The sequence below is a fragment of the Populus euphratica genome, unplaced genomic scaffold, assembly GCF_000495115.2.
Source record: "Populus euphratica unplaced genomic scaffold, PopEup_1.0 scaffold58.1, whole genome shotgun sequence".
Classification (NCBI taxonomy): Eukaryota; Viridiplantae; Streptophyta; class Magnoliopsida; order Malpighiales; family Salicaceae; genus Populus; species Populus euphratica.
This window is the reverse complement of record NW_011499864.1, coordinates 263,591-279,360: the sequence shown is the minus strand read 5'-3', so window position 1 is coordinate 279,360 and position 15,770 is coordinate 263,591. Positions and strand designations below refer to the sequence as shown.

Sequence of the window (15,770 nt, the reverse complement as noted above, 5' to 3'; positions counted from 1 at the left end):
AAATAAATTATTGATTTTAATATAAGTATCTATTTTAATTATAAAACATAAATTCCCAAAATTATCCAGTAGAGCTTGTTTGGAAGTGTGGTAAATTTTTTTATTTAAAATTAAATTAAAATAATATTTTATTTATTTTTAATTTTAGAGTGTCTAAATATTTTTAAAATAAAAAAATAATTTAAAATAAAAAGATTTCAAAAATCTGAAAATCGCAATTGTACCGAACAGGGCCGTAATATGCTAATCACAATCCCCACGTGCACCCCATCAGATATTACACTACTCACCAAGAGCAAACCTGGTCCCACACACCCACTCGATACGCACTGTTACCCCACCATCTCTCTGGTGTTTATTCCACACGCGCTATATTTAAGGGGTGGAGGAATTCACTGTTCCTTATTAACAGAGCCAAAAAGGAGAGGGGCTAAAGAGAGCAAAGCGCACTCTCTGTTACCGTTCACTTCTTCGGGGTGACACGCCGGTGACCGAATTTTTTATAACACCTTTAGAGAATTGTTTCTGTGCCTAAAGACTTGATTTCTAGCTATTTAGGGCCTTCAATATTGCGAGGTTTTGTGAAGTCTTAGGTGAGAAATTTACATGTTCCCCCGTATTGGTAATTTTGTTTTGATGGAATCTGAAGTTAATCTTGTTGCTTTGATTGTAATAATTACTTGATTGATTGAATTTTTTGTTCTTTTCTTGAATTGCGTCGTCGGTGATCAGACATGGTTTAGTTGGTCTTGAATGATAATTGGTTTGCATCGTAGGGTGCATGTCCCTTTTTTTTTTTTCGCTTGGATTTTTTTTTGGTTTTTTGAGCTTAATATTGCTGAATTCATGAGTTCTCTGTGAAATGGGGAGAAGAAATTAGTTTAGTAGGGGGTCCCAGATACAATTGAATTGAAGCGAAGGACATTGACTTTGGAAGGTTGGAACTTGGATGTTGAGTAGATAATTCATCAATGGAATGAAGTTAGCTAGAGTTAACTGACCAAGGACAAGCATACGGTTTTTAGACGTCATGGTGACGAGGGTGTCAGGATCCATGCGCAATGCATAGCTCATGATAGTTAATGATTGGGAGTAATGATATATAGCATCTAGCTTGTTTAGGGTTTTGTGTTAGTGGTCAGGAAGATTTTTTGATGCAGTTGGTATGCCTTGAGATGCTGGGGAGAATTCATTTGAACACTGAAAATATGAATTTCGTGGAACCAATTGGTATTGAAGAAAAAACACATTCTGCAAATGGGTTCGCAATATTATAATTATGGTTTGCTAAACAACTCTTCATCTTAGTTAATGTTCCTATCTCCATACCAATTGGAAGGAATACCCACTGGTGGGGGCTGGGGATGGCGCACTGATAGGCAGAGCCTTAGACTTAAAGAATCCTTGTACTTGCTATGAATATTTGTAATGGCCAACAAGGGGAGAATTTGCTTCTGATGGTTTGTTATAATCATACTCTCTCAACCCTTCAACAGTTTTGCATGAATTAAATGCTCTTACGCCTTGAACAATTGAGCCTGTCAATAATTTCAACATGACAACCTATTGACTCTTTGTTGCAATTACAAGAGTTTAGTATTATGCTAGACAATGGCTGCCCTGTGTCTATTATCCAATAAGAAGTTTTTATGAGAATTGGGAATGAGAATTTGATTCATTATTATTAGTCCTCTTATTGTAAGGCTTGCCTTTTCTTTTTGTTTGTTTCAATTTTTGGTGTTTAGGGACTGTGGACTGTTCTGAAAACCAACCCCACATGTTCTTGCTGCCTGCTATTAACATTTAAGTCATTATGTTTCACTGTAGTTTCATGCTTTTGACTATTTTCCTAGTATAAGCATTTCAACTCTGCTCTGGTAGAAACATTTCATGCCTGTAACTGAATGTAGTGTTGAGTTTGGAGATGGACTGATGCCTTGAGGAGCTGGTCATTACAAGTGGGATAAAGGATTTAGAAATAGGGAGTTTTGGAAATGATATGGGTGGCTAGAACTTTCTTCTGAGAAAAACCAAAAAATTGCGGTGTTTATAGGTGAACTTGTGAGGTTTAGAAAGGATGGTGATCATTGCTATGAGTATCTCTATATTCCCTTTTGATGACATCGTGTATTTATGTATTCATTCCTGTTGACAGATGTTTTAATTGATGACCTTTCCAGTATCCCACTATTGTGAACCAATAAGAAGGGTGCTTTCAGAAGGTATTCACCTGGTTTTCAAAATGGGAAACTGCTGTGAATTAATTGAATAACTGACACCCTATTTTTGTGCTGATTGAAGCATAGCAATGGAGGGACGCCCGGCTTTTAGCATTCAGAGAGCAGGTGCAAAGCAGCTTGGTAACCTTGGGGTGTCTGGAACACTGTCTTCATCTTTACCAGTGGTTCCAACACCTCTAGAAGAGACATACCCCAAATTACCAGGCTGTCAACAGGTTTCCATGGAAAGGGAGCTTATGACCAGGCCCCTTGTGCATGCAAGTCATTTGCCCTCTAACAATGGAGTAGTTGGACACTTGTTTTCTTCTTCTGCGAGCTTCTCAACAGACCTTCAGTACTCTTCTGTCACACCCCGGGAGAAACATTCAAGAAATACTTCATTTATTTCCCAGTCATCAGCTAACGAAGGAGCTTTGCTGATGTCACAATCTTCTCCATCAGCTTTACTTCAATCAACAACAACCAGTCATTATATAAATGAAAACAGTGCTTCATGGTGTCCAGAATCACCGCCGGGTTTTCTTGACTTTCCCACTAACACTACTGTTCAAACTAATCAGATAGAAAGCAATAGTTGTGCTGGTGTCATGGCATCAGAAGAATTTGGTAAACGAAATGATTGGCAGGAATGGGCAGACCAGCTAATTACTGATGATGATGCCTTGACAACTAATTGGAATGAGCTTCTGGCTGACACCAGCATTGTGGACATGGAACCAAAGGTTGGTATCTTCTCACAACACACAAGAAATAAGATACCCTTGCAAAAGTATGGTGAAATATTCTTTTTATGCTTTCTCCTGTTCTCATCTCGTTGCTTCAGATGGCATACCAGGTCTCCAAACCATCTTCAAACATTCCAGTTCAACACTCCCAAGGTCACCTGAAGCTTCCATCCCCATCTGCAGAAATTCACCCGGTTCTCACCCCCACTTCCTCAGCAAACAGTGCACCAACGAAGCCACGCATGCGTTGGACACCAGAACTTCATGAAGCTTTTGTGGAGGCTGTCAACAACCTTGGTGGTAGTGAAAGTGTGGAACTATCTTTGCCTTAACTGATTGCCAGCCAAAATTTCCTAGGCTTCAGCTTCAATTGATTTCCTTTTTCTTACGTGCAGGAGCTACTCCAAAAGGCGTGCTGAAGCGGATGAAAGTTGACAGCTTGACTATTTATCATGTAAAAAGCCACTTGCAGGTATGCACCTTTGTTTCTTTAAAAACAAGGCTGGTTTTATGCTTTAGCATAATTTCTTGTGTGGCATGGTTTTGGATTCTTATTTTTGTTTTTAATTGGAGAATATTCTTTGTTGAATTTCAGAAATACCGAACAGCCAGATACAGACCAGAGTCATCAGAGGGTATGTAATAACTAATCAGTGACTCCAAGACTTTAACATATCCCTGAATTTTGTGTTGCTCTTCCACCTTAGAATTTTAACCTGAATTAGAGGGATGGAGATTGCATTTTAACTCGTTGAATTGCTTATCTTTACTCATGAACTTGAGTCTTAAGCTGCACTGTGCAAACCTGTGACAATGTATTAATTTATGACACATACCCCTGTTCAATATCTCCTTTTCATTTGAATCAACCTCGATCTAGTCTTTCCACAAAAGCATGATCATGATCTGCATGCTATGTTGTTTATTCAATCCTTTCTGTGATTCAAGTCAATTGCCCTATCTATGAAAAAGACATTTTCTGCTATTTTTTGCGGCTCAAGTATACTTTTTTTCAAGGCTTCAGTTGAGTTGTCTTAATTCTCTAAATTAACTTCACCACACTATATTTATGCATGGATCCACTGCGACAATTTTCTATCTGCCTATTTTAATACCATTTTCCTATCACTCCTAACTGTCGCTGTACAATGACCTAAATTTCCTGTGACCATCTTTTTTCTCCCTCAGATTTTTTGTAGCTGCTCGAGATTCCTTTGCTTTATTTTACTGCATGGATCAAAACATGTATAAAGAATTTCCTATTTATATATTTTTTAACGAGCTGTTTTATTTTGCTTGCAGGATCCTCTGAGAAAAGATTGACATCTATTGATGAAATATCGTCTCTTGACTTGAAAACGTAAGCCTACACCATTTATTAATTTTGATTCTCTTGTTACTGCTTTGTCAGCTGTTATTTATTCTTTGGCTTTGAGCAACTGTGAACTTGACAAAGGACAAGAAAGAGAAGAAATTCTATGGTTTCAAAATTAGGGTTATTGTAAAAGTCTACACGCATAAATGAGAAATAAAAGACTACCAGCTTTCAAGGTGGCAAGGTATTGTGGCAATGTGCTATTCTTGCTTTACTTCTGTACTTTTGGAACGAGCAGAGTTTAGGATATTTCAAGATGTGCATCTACTATTCCTGTTGCTTTTGGATAAAATAGTTTTTCTAGCTTCGCTTTGGTGTTCTACAACTGATACATGTAGAGACATCACTTTAGCAGACAAGCAAAGAGATAGGAGGGTGTCTTATCCTCCATTTTGTCCACTTCCTTTATTAGAATTTAATTTTTTCTATCAAAAAAGAAGAGAGAGAGAGAGAGAGATGAACAGTATCTTACCTGTAAGTTTATAGAATTAAATCTAGAGAGAAGAAAGCATCATGCTTTCAAAAGTTTGAATTCATACAGCAAAAAAGCATCATCATTTTCTGAAATTAATAATGCCTTCTCATTGAAAGATTACAGGGCTATACTTAGAGTTCTTGTTATCATTACTTAAATGAGGATCTAGACTTTTAAGTAAGAACGTAACTATTCATGTGATTACAAAAGAATTTCAACATCATTCAATCATTTAGAGAACCTAAAATTTAAAATAGAAACCTTGACCTGCTGATTTCCAGAATTTCCAACAAGTCTGGAAAAAATAACTCTTGACTTGTTGACTTGAGTAGAAACAGATGAATGTGATATTTTTGTTAGGCTTCACTCTGCAAGATGCATTCTTTGTCCCTCAGTAATTGAATTTGGCAGGAATGCTAAAATTGTGAATTTTATATTACTAGTGTGCTTCCCGGTTTCTTCTTAAAGATTTATGCATGTGGAAAGTAAGGAGAATAACTTTCCGCATGATAACAAAACTTGCTTATGGATTATGCTACAACTATAATTCTCTTGTTTTTCCCTTTGCTGCTTTACCACCCTTTAAAGTAGGTTGACTGAGGAGTGTGGTTCCCCTACCATACAAGGATTGGATTTTAAACTATATCTGTTGAATTTTTGTTTACAGTCTCATTTTCTGTAATCACTCTACTGATTGGGAGCGTGGTTCCCCTACCATACAAGGATTGGATTTTAAACTATATCTGTTGAATTTTTGTTATATGTTGAATTTTTGTTTACAGTCTCATTTTCTGTAATCACTCTACTGATAATGACCATGGGTTGTCATTTATTGATGAAAAGACCTAGCAACAAAATTAACTTGGAAGGTATTCAGTACGTTATTTGACTTCCTGGGAGATTCAAGTAGTTCCAGAAGAAACTGGGTTAGGTTAAAAACTTGTTTAATGCCCTTTCAATCTACATATGGCGTCTCAGATGGAAAATTGGCTGGCACCATGGTATGATTATAACCTAGAAATGCCTCTTGAAGGATTTATAGTTCGGGAAAAGAGCTGCATATTTAAATTATTCAATCTGTGTTCTATTTCATTTTGAATTATCCTGCTAAACTCTCTCTATTTTATGTTGTACAACAGAGGCATTGAAATCACTGAAGCTCTACGATTACAGATGGAAGTTCAGAAACGACTGCATGAACAGCTTGAGGTATACATTTTCCATGAAAATGGATCTATGTTTTAATTTGATTAGTGGCTTTGACTTTGGAACCTCAAAAAATTAGGTTCTGTGACCGGATTTGGCAGCTTATAACAAGGGTTCTTTTGCTTTATGATGAAAATTGGTTGTCTTGATTTTCTTCTATATTCTGTTTGAAAAACCAAATATTCGTCATGAAGGCACTACTTGTACAAAAAGGAGCAAGGCTCTGAAAATGGAGGGATTCGTACCATGTTGATCAAGTGAGAGAGATATTCCACTAGAAGTTTCTGGTCAAGTGCAGGATCTTTGTTGCATGTTAACTTTGCTGCATAGAAGTAGCATTATGCATTTACATCATAGAAGTAATAAATGTCTGCAACTTTTCAACTTGCTAGATCATGAAATGTTTACAATTATCCATATATTCTCCTTGGTATCAAGACTTCAATGATGCAAAGAAGCTCCATGAAGTTCTCTTTTGTTGTTACCTGCATTTAAGATTTGTACATGTGCATTGTTTCCATAAAGAATTAATTTGTTTATAAAGCACCCATTTTTTCTATAATGCAGCAAAGTATATAGCACTGAGAGCTTAAAAAATGATTTTTCCTTGGTTAGAAATATTTTAGGATTTGGCTTTACAAGTTATCGCTCACTTATACAACCTACAGATGCTATGCTGTGAACTTGTCTAATATAGAATGTACCCATTGCATAGTGGTTCAGGACCATGGACTGCATAATGTGTGGCATGGTAACTGGTTTGGTTTATTGCAGTGCTATATGCAGTCTGCACATCAGTAGATATGATTGTTACTGTATAGATCATGTTATGCGCACGTGAAGACAACGATTCAGGTTGTCTGTATGATTTACAGTGCATCATTTATAATTCTATTATCTTTCTGGCAGATCCAACGAAATTTACAGTTACGAATAGAAGAACAGGGGAGGCACCTTCAAATGATGTTTGAGAAACAATGCAAATCAGGTATTGACGTTGACAAGTTGAAGGCAGCTTCATCTGCTTCGGAAAATCCCTCTACTCTGTCCTCAGATGCAATCCAGGACTCCCCTGCCAAAAATGATTTGGAAACCCCCCAGCTAGACTGTGGCAAGACACCAACTGACACAATTTATGCCAACCCTGCACTAGAAGGAGGATCACAGGATCTGAATAGAAAGCACAAGGTATCGCAAACTGAAACTCCTGAAAATTCTGAGCCATACAATACTGATTCAAGTTTGCAGCTTGCAAAACGTCCAAGAACAGATGCCTAGGCCAACAGCATTGAAATAACAGGTTGATAGTGATTCATGGAGGAGTTTAATCCTGAGTAGGACAGACGTATAGATAGATCTTGAGAACTTTGAGGTTCTCCTGCTTCTGTTTATGTGCCGCATGCACACTCTAATTAGTCCGTAAACAAGGTAGATGGGAGATTTTTTATCGTAATCTTTGTCCTCCTCTCTTGTACTCTTTTTGTGAGGAGGCTAGAGGGTGTATAATTATTATGTAAACCATTTTATTAATGGCAGAGGATGGACTCCTCTTTATGTGTTGAATTGGTGTCTCCTATTGTTTAGCTATAAACGATCTTCTATCTCAAGCTTGGACATGAGCAGTGTCGGTTTTGGCCAACGTTCAGTACACATAAAACCTGCCACTGTTTAGATAGATTTGTGGAATGTTGACATTGCCCTAAGGAAAGGAAAGGAAAGCTGTTCTGGTCTTGATGAGAAACCATGTGGATCAAGCACAGGAGATGACCTTTCACCCAATTGAGTTGTGCCGTGTAGGTCAACCACTCAATATGCTGAAACACCCGTGGTTATGCAAATTCGAATAGGTAACTATCAGTTGAAAGAAGAATGCAGTGTTGCTTTAAACATATTGGATTATGAGGCAAAGCTTGAACCTTGTTGTCAGACATAGCCATATAGGAGCCGGATCAAACAGACCATTTTTAACATACAATATGATATCTTCATCATTTGGGTTTGAAGCATTCTGTTGTAGGCATATGGGAAGAGTAGTGTCAGAAGAATGTCCAGTCAAATAGCTGAAGTTGCTTGAAAAGTGATCCCTTTTTCGCCAAGTAATCCTCCATTTTTATGACGTATTGAAATGCACAAGCTCCTTGTGCATGCACAAAGCTGAAGAAAGCAGAACCTTACCAGAGACTTTTAGTATCAGAGCTGACTGAAGCGCTTCTTGATGGTGATATCAGCTGTAAGAATGACACATTGGCCTTGAATTTCTGATGCACAGAGTTCCTTGCTGTCCTCAAGGAGGGCTGTGCCCAAGTGGGCTTCATAGGACCGATGGATTGTGACAAATTTTACGAAAGTGGAATGGAGGTGTCATAGATCATTCCATCTTGAGGGCATTTGCAGGTTTTTTTAGAGATTAGCAGTTTACAGTAAATCAAAACAAGAGGAGGAAAAAACAAAGATGTTACAGGTATATCGATGGCAGGCTGTATTTTTATGATGTGAATATTCCTAAATTTATCTTGTTTTCTACAATTTCTTTGTCGAGACTTTTCTTTGAAAGTTGGCATCCATAGGTGGGTGTAGACTGGAGTGTGACAGCAGGAAGGTGCATGATGTTAAGCCTTCAGAATCAGGGCGTAAGAAATAAACTTGGTTGTAAAACCGAGCCTGGCCTAGGTCATGATTGCCTTTTAATTAATCAGGGAGTTGATCTCATCAAATGTGAGAATTGGTCGATAAATATTTTTTTTTTCAATTTTTTTAATCTAATTTTCTCTTATAAATTTAGATTAACTTGTACAATCTATAAATTAATCCATTTACTTATAACTCAGGTATAGTAGGGTCGATCAAACCAAACAAATACAATTATCTTAAAAAAATAATTTTTTATAAATTAATAAAAAAATATTTTAGTTAATTCAATTTAAATCGGTCAGCTAAAATGATTTTTATTTTATTTTTTAAAATATTAAAATGATATGGTTTTAAATTTTTTTATAAAACAAATTGAATTTTAAATAGATTTTACCAGTGGGTTGATTCACCTAAATTAACTCTTTGCTTAATTTAATTTAAAACCTTTTCCAAGCCAATTCCTAGTTTTACATGTTGATAGGGCTATATCAATTCTTAGTTTTACATTTTGATAGGGCTACATCAAGTTTATTAATGTAATATTTAATATTATGATAATAATTGTTTTTTATTTAAAAATATATGAAAAAAATATTTTTTTTATTTTTTAAAATTTATTTTTGATATGACACATTAAGATAATATAAAAATAAAAAATTAATTTTTTAAAAAATTAAAATTTTATAAAATATAATATCTACCGGAAAACAAACAGGTTATGATACCACTACATGCATGTGCATGTTTTTTTTTTTTTTTTTACTACATGCATGTGCATGTTTTTTTTTTTTAAAAAAAATTAGTTTGGTATCTGAAACGCCTTTGAGTCTAAGCGAGCTAAGACAGAACAAGCAAACTCTCTCTATCCTTCTCCTACCCTCTACTTGACGTCTCTTAGACTCAAACCCACGACTTCTCAACTCACAGTTTGGTGCAGTTCATCTCTCGCAGCATTACACACAGTACTCAAAGGCACACTTGATATCAGCTTCCAACCACCTCCTCTTTAATACCCTCTCACCTCTCATTCCTCTCCTCTCACCATCTTTCTTTCACTTTCTCTTCATCAGTTTTTTTCTTGCTGTTGTCCATGGCTGGCCTTGTCACGGGCAGTTCACAGACCTTGCATGCCAAAGATGAGGTACGTATCATCTTCTTAGTTTTACCTGTTAGTTCTTTGTCATAATCTTGTAATGAGTATTGTTTTTATACTTGTAACGTACGTGCATGGCAGCTGAGGCCTCCAACTCGCCAGTCTGCAACGTCGAAAAAATGTAGAGTTTGCGGGGATGAGATTGGAGTTAAGGAAGACGGAGAGGTGTTTGTTGCTTGTCATGTGTGTGGCTTTCCTGTTTGTAGACCTTGTTATGAGTATGAGAGGAGTGAAGGCAACCAGTCTTGTCCTCAGTGCAACACTCGATATAAGCGTCACAGAGGTTTGTGAAAGGTTCATTTTCGTTTGCTATAAGTAAACATGTCATGTCAATCTAGTTCTTAACTATGGTTAGTGTTGTGCAGGTTGTCCTAGAGTTCCTGGAGATAATGACGATGATGATGCCAATTTTGATGATTTTGACGACGAATTTCAGATTAAGCATCATGATCATGATGAATCCAATCAGAAAAATGTTTTTAGTCACACGGTAAATCAATTCAACAGAAACCAATCTCCTTAATTTGTTGGCATAAATTAGAATTTCTAGCTGATTGATGTCTGTTCAGTGAATGGAGTTATCAGTAAACCTGTCCAGAAGAATTATTGTCCCCATCTAATGTTCAAAACCTGTTGAGTGATTTTCTTCCTAATCATAAATAATTAAACTAATTTAGACCCTAATTATTGTTTAATTTATCGTTGATATCTTACTGAATTCAAAGAATAACCATCTGTTGATAGAGTAGGAAGATCTTTAAGCTTGTGGGGGTGAGTTTTGCAGGAAATTGAGCACTACAATGAACAGGAAATGCACCCCATTCGTCCGGCCTTTTCGTCAGCAGGAAGTGGTATGCGAATTTTTAAGATATGATTTCACATTAGGATCTCTTTGGAAGAAGCTTTTTATTTGTTCATTCATATTCATGTTCGTATGGATTGATCAGTTGCTGGTAAGGATCTTGAAGGCGAGAAAGAGGGTTATAGCAATGCAGAATGGCAAGAGAGGGTAGAGAAATGGAAATTTAGGCAAGAAAAGAGAGGTTTGGTGAGCAAAGATGATGGAGGAAATGATCAAGGAGAAGAAGATGAGTACCTGTGAGTGTTTTTTGCGTTCTCATCTTCTTCTTTGCATTAAGATGGCTCAGCTATCGATACTAACAACGTACTTCTACAGTATGGCTGAAGCCAGGCAACCACTATGGAGAAAAATCCCAATTCCCTCAAGCAGAATCAACCCGTATCGAATTGTCATTGTCCTTCGACTTATCATTCTTTGCTTCTTTTTCCGTTTTCGGATCTTAACTCCAGCATATGATGCTTATGCATTGTGGCTTATATCTGTAATATGTGAGGTATGGTTTGGCCTCTCCTGGATCCTTGACCAGTTCCCAAAATGGAACCCCATTGAACGTGAAACTTATCTCGATCGCCTATCCATGAGGTTTGAGCGTGAGGGTGAGCCTAATCGTCTGGGCCCAGTTGATGTGTTTGTGAGTACTGTGGATCCTCTCAAGGAACCACCAATCATAACTGCAAATACAGTCCTTTCAATCCTATCCGTTGATTATCCTGTCGACAAGGTCAGTTGTTATGTATCAGATGATGGTGCATCCATGCTCCTTTTCGACTCCCTAGCAGAAACTGCTGAGTTTGCTAGAAGATGGGTTCCATTTTGCAAGAAGCATAACATTGAGCCAAGGGCTCCTGAGTTCTACTTCACTCAGAAGATTGACTACTTGAAAGACAAAGTGCATCCCAACTTTGTGAAGGAGCGCAGAGCTATGAAAGTAAGCAGAACCAACTTCCAAATAGTCTCCTTTGCATATTTCTATAACTAGTGTTGCTTTCCACTCTTCCAACAGATATAATCCTTTCCTTAACTCTACTGCATGAAATATTTAGTGGAAGTTCTATGATCATTAATTAGATGTTGTTTTAAGGGATTGATCGTGTGGTATTGTAGAGAGAATATGAAGAATTCAAAGTAAGGATCAACGCATTGGTATCAAAGGCCCAAAAGAAACCAGAAGAAGGATGGGTGATGCAGGATGGTACCCCATGGCCTGGAAACATCACACGCGATCATCCTGGAATGATTCAGGTTTAACAATATCATCCGTATATGTCTCATTATTTTTAGCCTCAGAATTATATCATATTACCGTGCAACTGAAAGCTGCTTTGCTTTGCAGGTATATCTAGGAAGTGAAGGTGCGCTCGACGTGGAAGGCAAGGAGCTTCCGAGGCTTGTGTATGTTTCCCGTGAGAAACGACCTGGATATAACCATCACAAGAAAGCAGGTGCCATGAATGCTCTGGTGAGTAAAACTTGACTAAATCTCAAGTTTTCTGATCCTAGAGAGATTCAAATAACTAATGGAATTAATCATTGTATGCCATTTCTAGATTCGAGTCTCAGCAGTGCTCACCAATGCACCTTTTATGTTGAATTTGGATTGTGACCATTACATCAATAACAGCAAAGCTGTAAGAGAGGCCATGTGCTTTTTGATGGATCCCCAACTTGGGAAGAAGCTCTGCTACGTCCAGTTTCCGCAGAGGTTTGATGGTATTGATCGCCATGATAGATATGCTAATCGCAATGTTGTGTTCTTTGATGTAAGTTGTGCTGGATTAAAAAACTCTCATATGCTCTGATGTTAAGAAAATAACATAGCAGCAATTTCTGATTTTTCAATCTAACGAATTTGTGAGTGATGCATTCATTTAATTTTCTGTGACAGATAAACATGAAAGGTCTAGATGGGATTCAAGGGCCAGTATATGTTGGTACTGGATGTGTTTTCAACAGGCAGTCCTTGTATGGCTATGATCCTCCAGTGTCGGAGAAGAGACCCAAGATGACATGCGATTGCTGGCCTTCATGGTGTTGCTGTTGCTGTGGTGGTTCAAGGAAAAAGTCTAAGAAGAAAGGGCAAAGAAGTCTTCTTGGAGGACTATACCCCATGAAAAAGAAAATGATGGGGAAGAAGTACACAAGAAAAGCATCCGGACCAGTCTTCGATCTTGAAGAGATTGAAGAAGGGCTTGAAGGCTACGAAGAGTTGGAGAAATCATCACTCATGTCACAAAAAAGTTTCGAGAAACGGTTTGGGCAGTCACCAGTATTTATTGCCTCTACCCTCATGGAAAATGGTGGCCTGCCTGAAGGAACTAACTCTCAATCACACATTAAGGAGGCCATTCATGTTATAAGTTGCGGTTATGAAGAAAAAACCGAATGGGGTAAAGAGGTGAGTACTGAGTAGCATTTCGAAAGGCCCTTTGTTTTCAACGAATCTTTCAAGACTTGCAACATTGGCTTCAATTTTCATTTATTGAAAAATCGTATACTTATGGAGTCTGAAGAACATCAGCATTTTGACAAATTTCCTGTTGTTTTTGTTTATAAATGGCCAAAGTTACGTTCCTTTTACTTATCTGTTCAAAAGCTGAAGCATTAATGGACAAGCAAAGTCAATGTTCATATCATCATCATAATTGGGTGAGTTGAAAGAATACTGAATGAAGAATTTTCTTAATCGCAGGTTGGATGGATTTATGGTTCTGTTACAGAAGATATCCTGACAGGCTTCAAGATGCATTGTAGAGGGTGGAGGTCTGTCTACTGTTCTCCCCAGAGACCAGCTTTTAAGGGATCTGCTCCCATTAATCTATCAGATAGGTTGCACCAAGTTCTACGATGGGCACTAGGCTCTATTGAGATTTTCCTTAGTCATCATTGTCCTCTATGGTATGGCTATGGAGGAAAGTTGAAGTTGCTGGAGAGGCTTGCTTACATCAACACCATCGTTTACCCTTTCACCTCCATTCCCTTACTTGCCTACTGTACTATCCCAGCAGTCTGCCTTCTGACAGGAAAATTTATCATCCCTACTGTAAGTGATGCTGAATTGTATTGCAGAGATTAACACATTGAAAACAATGTCATTCCTCCATCCACAGCTATTCTTTTTTATCTTCTAATAGTATTAATTTTAACTAAATTTATTTTTTTTCTTTGCAGCTGAACAACCTTGCTAGCATATGGTTCCTAGCCCTGTCTAAGAAGAAAGGGCAAAGAAGTCTTCTTGGAGGACTATACCCCATGAAAAAGAAAATGATGGGGAAGAAGTACACAAGAAAACCATCCGGACCAGTCTTCGATCTTGAAGAGATTGAAGAAGGGCTTGAAGGCTACGAAGAGTTGGAGAAATCATCACTCATGTCACAAAAAAGTTTCGAGAAACGGTTTGGGCAGTCACCAGTATTTATTGCCTCTACCCTCATGGAAAATGGTGGCCTGCCTGAAGGAACTAACTCTCAATCACACATTAAGGAGGCCATTCATGTTATAAGTTGCGGTTATGAAGAAAAAACCGAATGGGGTAAAGAGGTGAGTACTGAGTAGCATTTCGAAAGGCCCTTTGTTTTCAACGAATCTTTCAAGACTTGCAACATTGGCTTCAATTTTCATTTATTGAAAAATCGTATACTTATGGAGTCTGAAGAACATCAGCATTTTGACAAATTTCCTGTTGTTTTTGTTTATAAATGGCCAAAGTTACGTTCCTTTTACTTATCTGTTCAAAAGCTGAAGCATTAATGTGCAAGCAAAGTCAATGTTCATATCATCATCATAATTGGGTGAGTTGAAAGAATACTGAATGAAGAATTTTCTTAATCGCAGGTTGGATGGATTTATGGTTCTGTTACAGAAGATATCCTGACAGGCTTCAAGATGCATTGTAGAGGGTGGAGGTCTGTCTACTGTTCTCCCCAGAGACCAGCTTTTAAGGGATCTGCTCCCATTAATCTATCAGATAGGTTGCACCAAGTTCTACGATGGGCACTAGGCTCTATTGAGATTTTCCTTAGTCATCATTGTCCTCTATGGTATGGCTATGGAGGAAAGTTGAAGTTGCTGGAGAGGCTTGCTTACATCAACACCATCGTTTACCCTTTCACCTCCATTCCCTTACTTGCCTACTGTACTATCCCAGCAGTCTGCCTTCTGACAGGAAAATTTATCATCCCTACTGTAAGTGATGCTGAATTGTATTGCAGAGATTAACACATTGAAAACAATGTCATTCCTCCATCCACAGCTATTCTTTTTCATCTTCTAATAGTATTAATTTTAACCAAATTGATTTTTTTTCTTTGCAGCTGAACAACCTTGCTAGCATATGGTTCCTAGCCCTTTTCATCTCAATCATAGCAACATCTGTGTTAGAACTTCGATGGAGTGGAGTCAGCATCCAGGACTTGTGGCGTAATGAGCAATTTTGGGTTATCGGCGGTGTCTCAGCTCATCTTTTTGCTGTCTTCCAAGGCCTCCTCAAGGTCCTTGGAGGAGTTGACACTAACTTCACTGTTACATCAAAATCAGCAGACGATACCGAGTTTGGAGAGCTGTACCTCTTCAAATGGACCACCCTCCTCATCCCACCAACCACTCTAATCATCTTGAATATGGTTGGGGTTGTAGCAGGAGTATCCGATGCAATAAACAACGGATATGGCTCGTGGGGTCCTTTATTTGGGAAGCTATTTTTCGCTTTCTGGGTCATTGTCCATCTCTATCCTTTCCTCAAAGGTCTGATGGGAAGGCAAAACAGGACTCCTACAATTGTTGTCCTCTGGTCTATACTTCTTGCATCTATTTTCTCATTGATTTGGGTTAGAATTGATCCCTTCTTGCCCAAGCAAACTGGCCCAATTCTCAAACAATGTGGGGTGGAGTGCTAGCTAGTCAATGCCTTTTGAATTTTGTGTTCACCTCCTGTTCTGTTCTGTGTTTTGAGTCTTTCATAGGTTATCCCACTTTTGCTCAGTTGTTTTTCCTTCTTAATGGCGGAGTGGATTGATCATTGTATGGATTATCAGCGAGATTTTTCTATTCGCAAGCAAGCGTGTGCATGCAAACTTCCAGAATTTTATTAATTAAGAATTACTAAAA

The 15,770-nt window shown here is 37.8% G+C and overlaps 2 protein-coding genes across 10 annotated transcripts; both read left to right on the top strand.

Annotated features, from left to right (window-relative positions):
- Positions 1–388: 388 nt before the first annotated feature.
- LOC105125628 (protein PHR1-LIKE 1) lies at positions 389–7,628 on the top strand. Of its 8 annotated transcripts, none has more exons than XM_011026157.1 (9): positions 389–593; positions 2,156–2,222; positions 2,307–2,962; positions 3,064–3,265; positions 3,361–3,437; positions 3,561–3,600; positions 4,268–4,325; positions 5,955–6,024; positions 6,931–7,628. In XM_011026157.1, the coding sequence occupies exons 2-9, from the start codon at positions 2,168–2,170 to the stop codon at positions 7,297–7,299; spliced, it is 1,527 nt and encodes a 508-aa protein (XP_011024459.1). In that variant the 5' UTR covers positions 389–593; positions 2,156–2,167; the 3' UTR covers positions 7,300–7,628. The 8 variants fall into 8 exon arrangements, with proteins under 8 accessions (XP_011024459.1, XP_011024458.1, XP_011024463.1 ...); XM_011026156.1 differs by having other exon boundaries at positions 3,064–3,274; XM_011026161.1 differs by having other exon boundaries at positions 390–593; positions 2,181–2,222; positions 3,064–3,274.
- A 2,028-nt stretch (positions 7,629–9,656) lies between these two features.
- CESA4 (cellulose synthase A4) lies at positions 9,657–15,766 on the top strand. 2 transcript variants are annotated; one of them, XM_011026154.1, is made up of 13 exons: positions 9,657–9,793; positions 9,887–10,088; positions 10,171–10,295; positions 10,590–10,656; positions 10,753–10,903; positions 10,983–11,595; positions 11,772–11,909; positions 12,001–12,126; positions 12,215–12,427; positions 12,553–12,763; positions 13,906–14,204; positions 14,499–14,849; positions 14,978–15,766. In XM_011026154.1, the coding sequence occupies exons 1-13, from the start codon at positions 9,743–9,745 to the stop codon at positions 15,557–15,559; spliced, it is 3,129 nt and encodes a 1,042-aa protein (XP_011024456.1). In that variant the 5' UTR covers positions 9,657–9,742; the 3' UTR covers positions 15,560–15,766. The 2 variants fall into 2 exon arrangements, with proteins under 2 accessions (XP_011024456.1, XP_011024455.1); XM_011026153.1 differs by lacking the exons at positions 13,906–14,204; positions 14,499–14,849 and adding an exon at positions 13,357–13,707 and having other exon boundaries at positions 9,661–9,793; positions 12,553–13,062.
- The last annotated feature ends 4 nt before the right edge of the window (positions 15,767–15,770 follow it).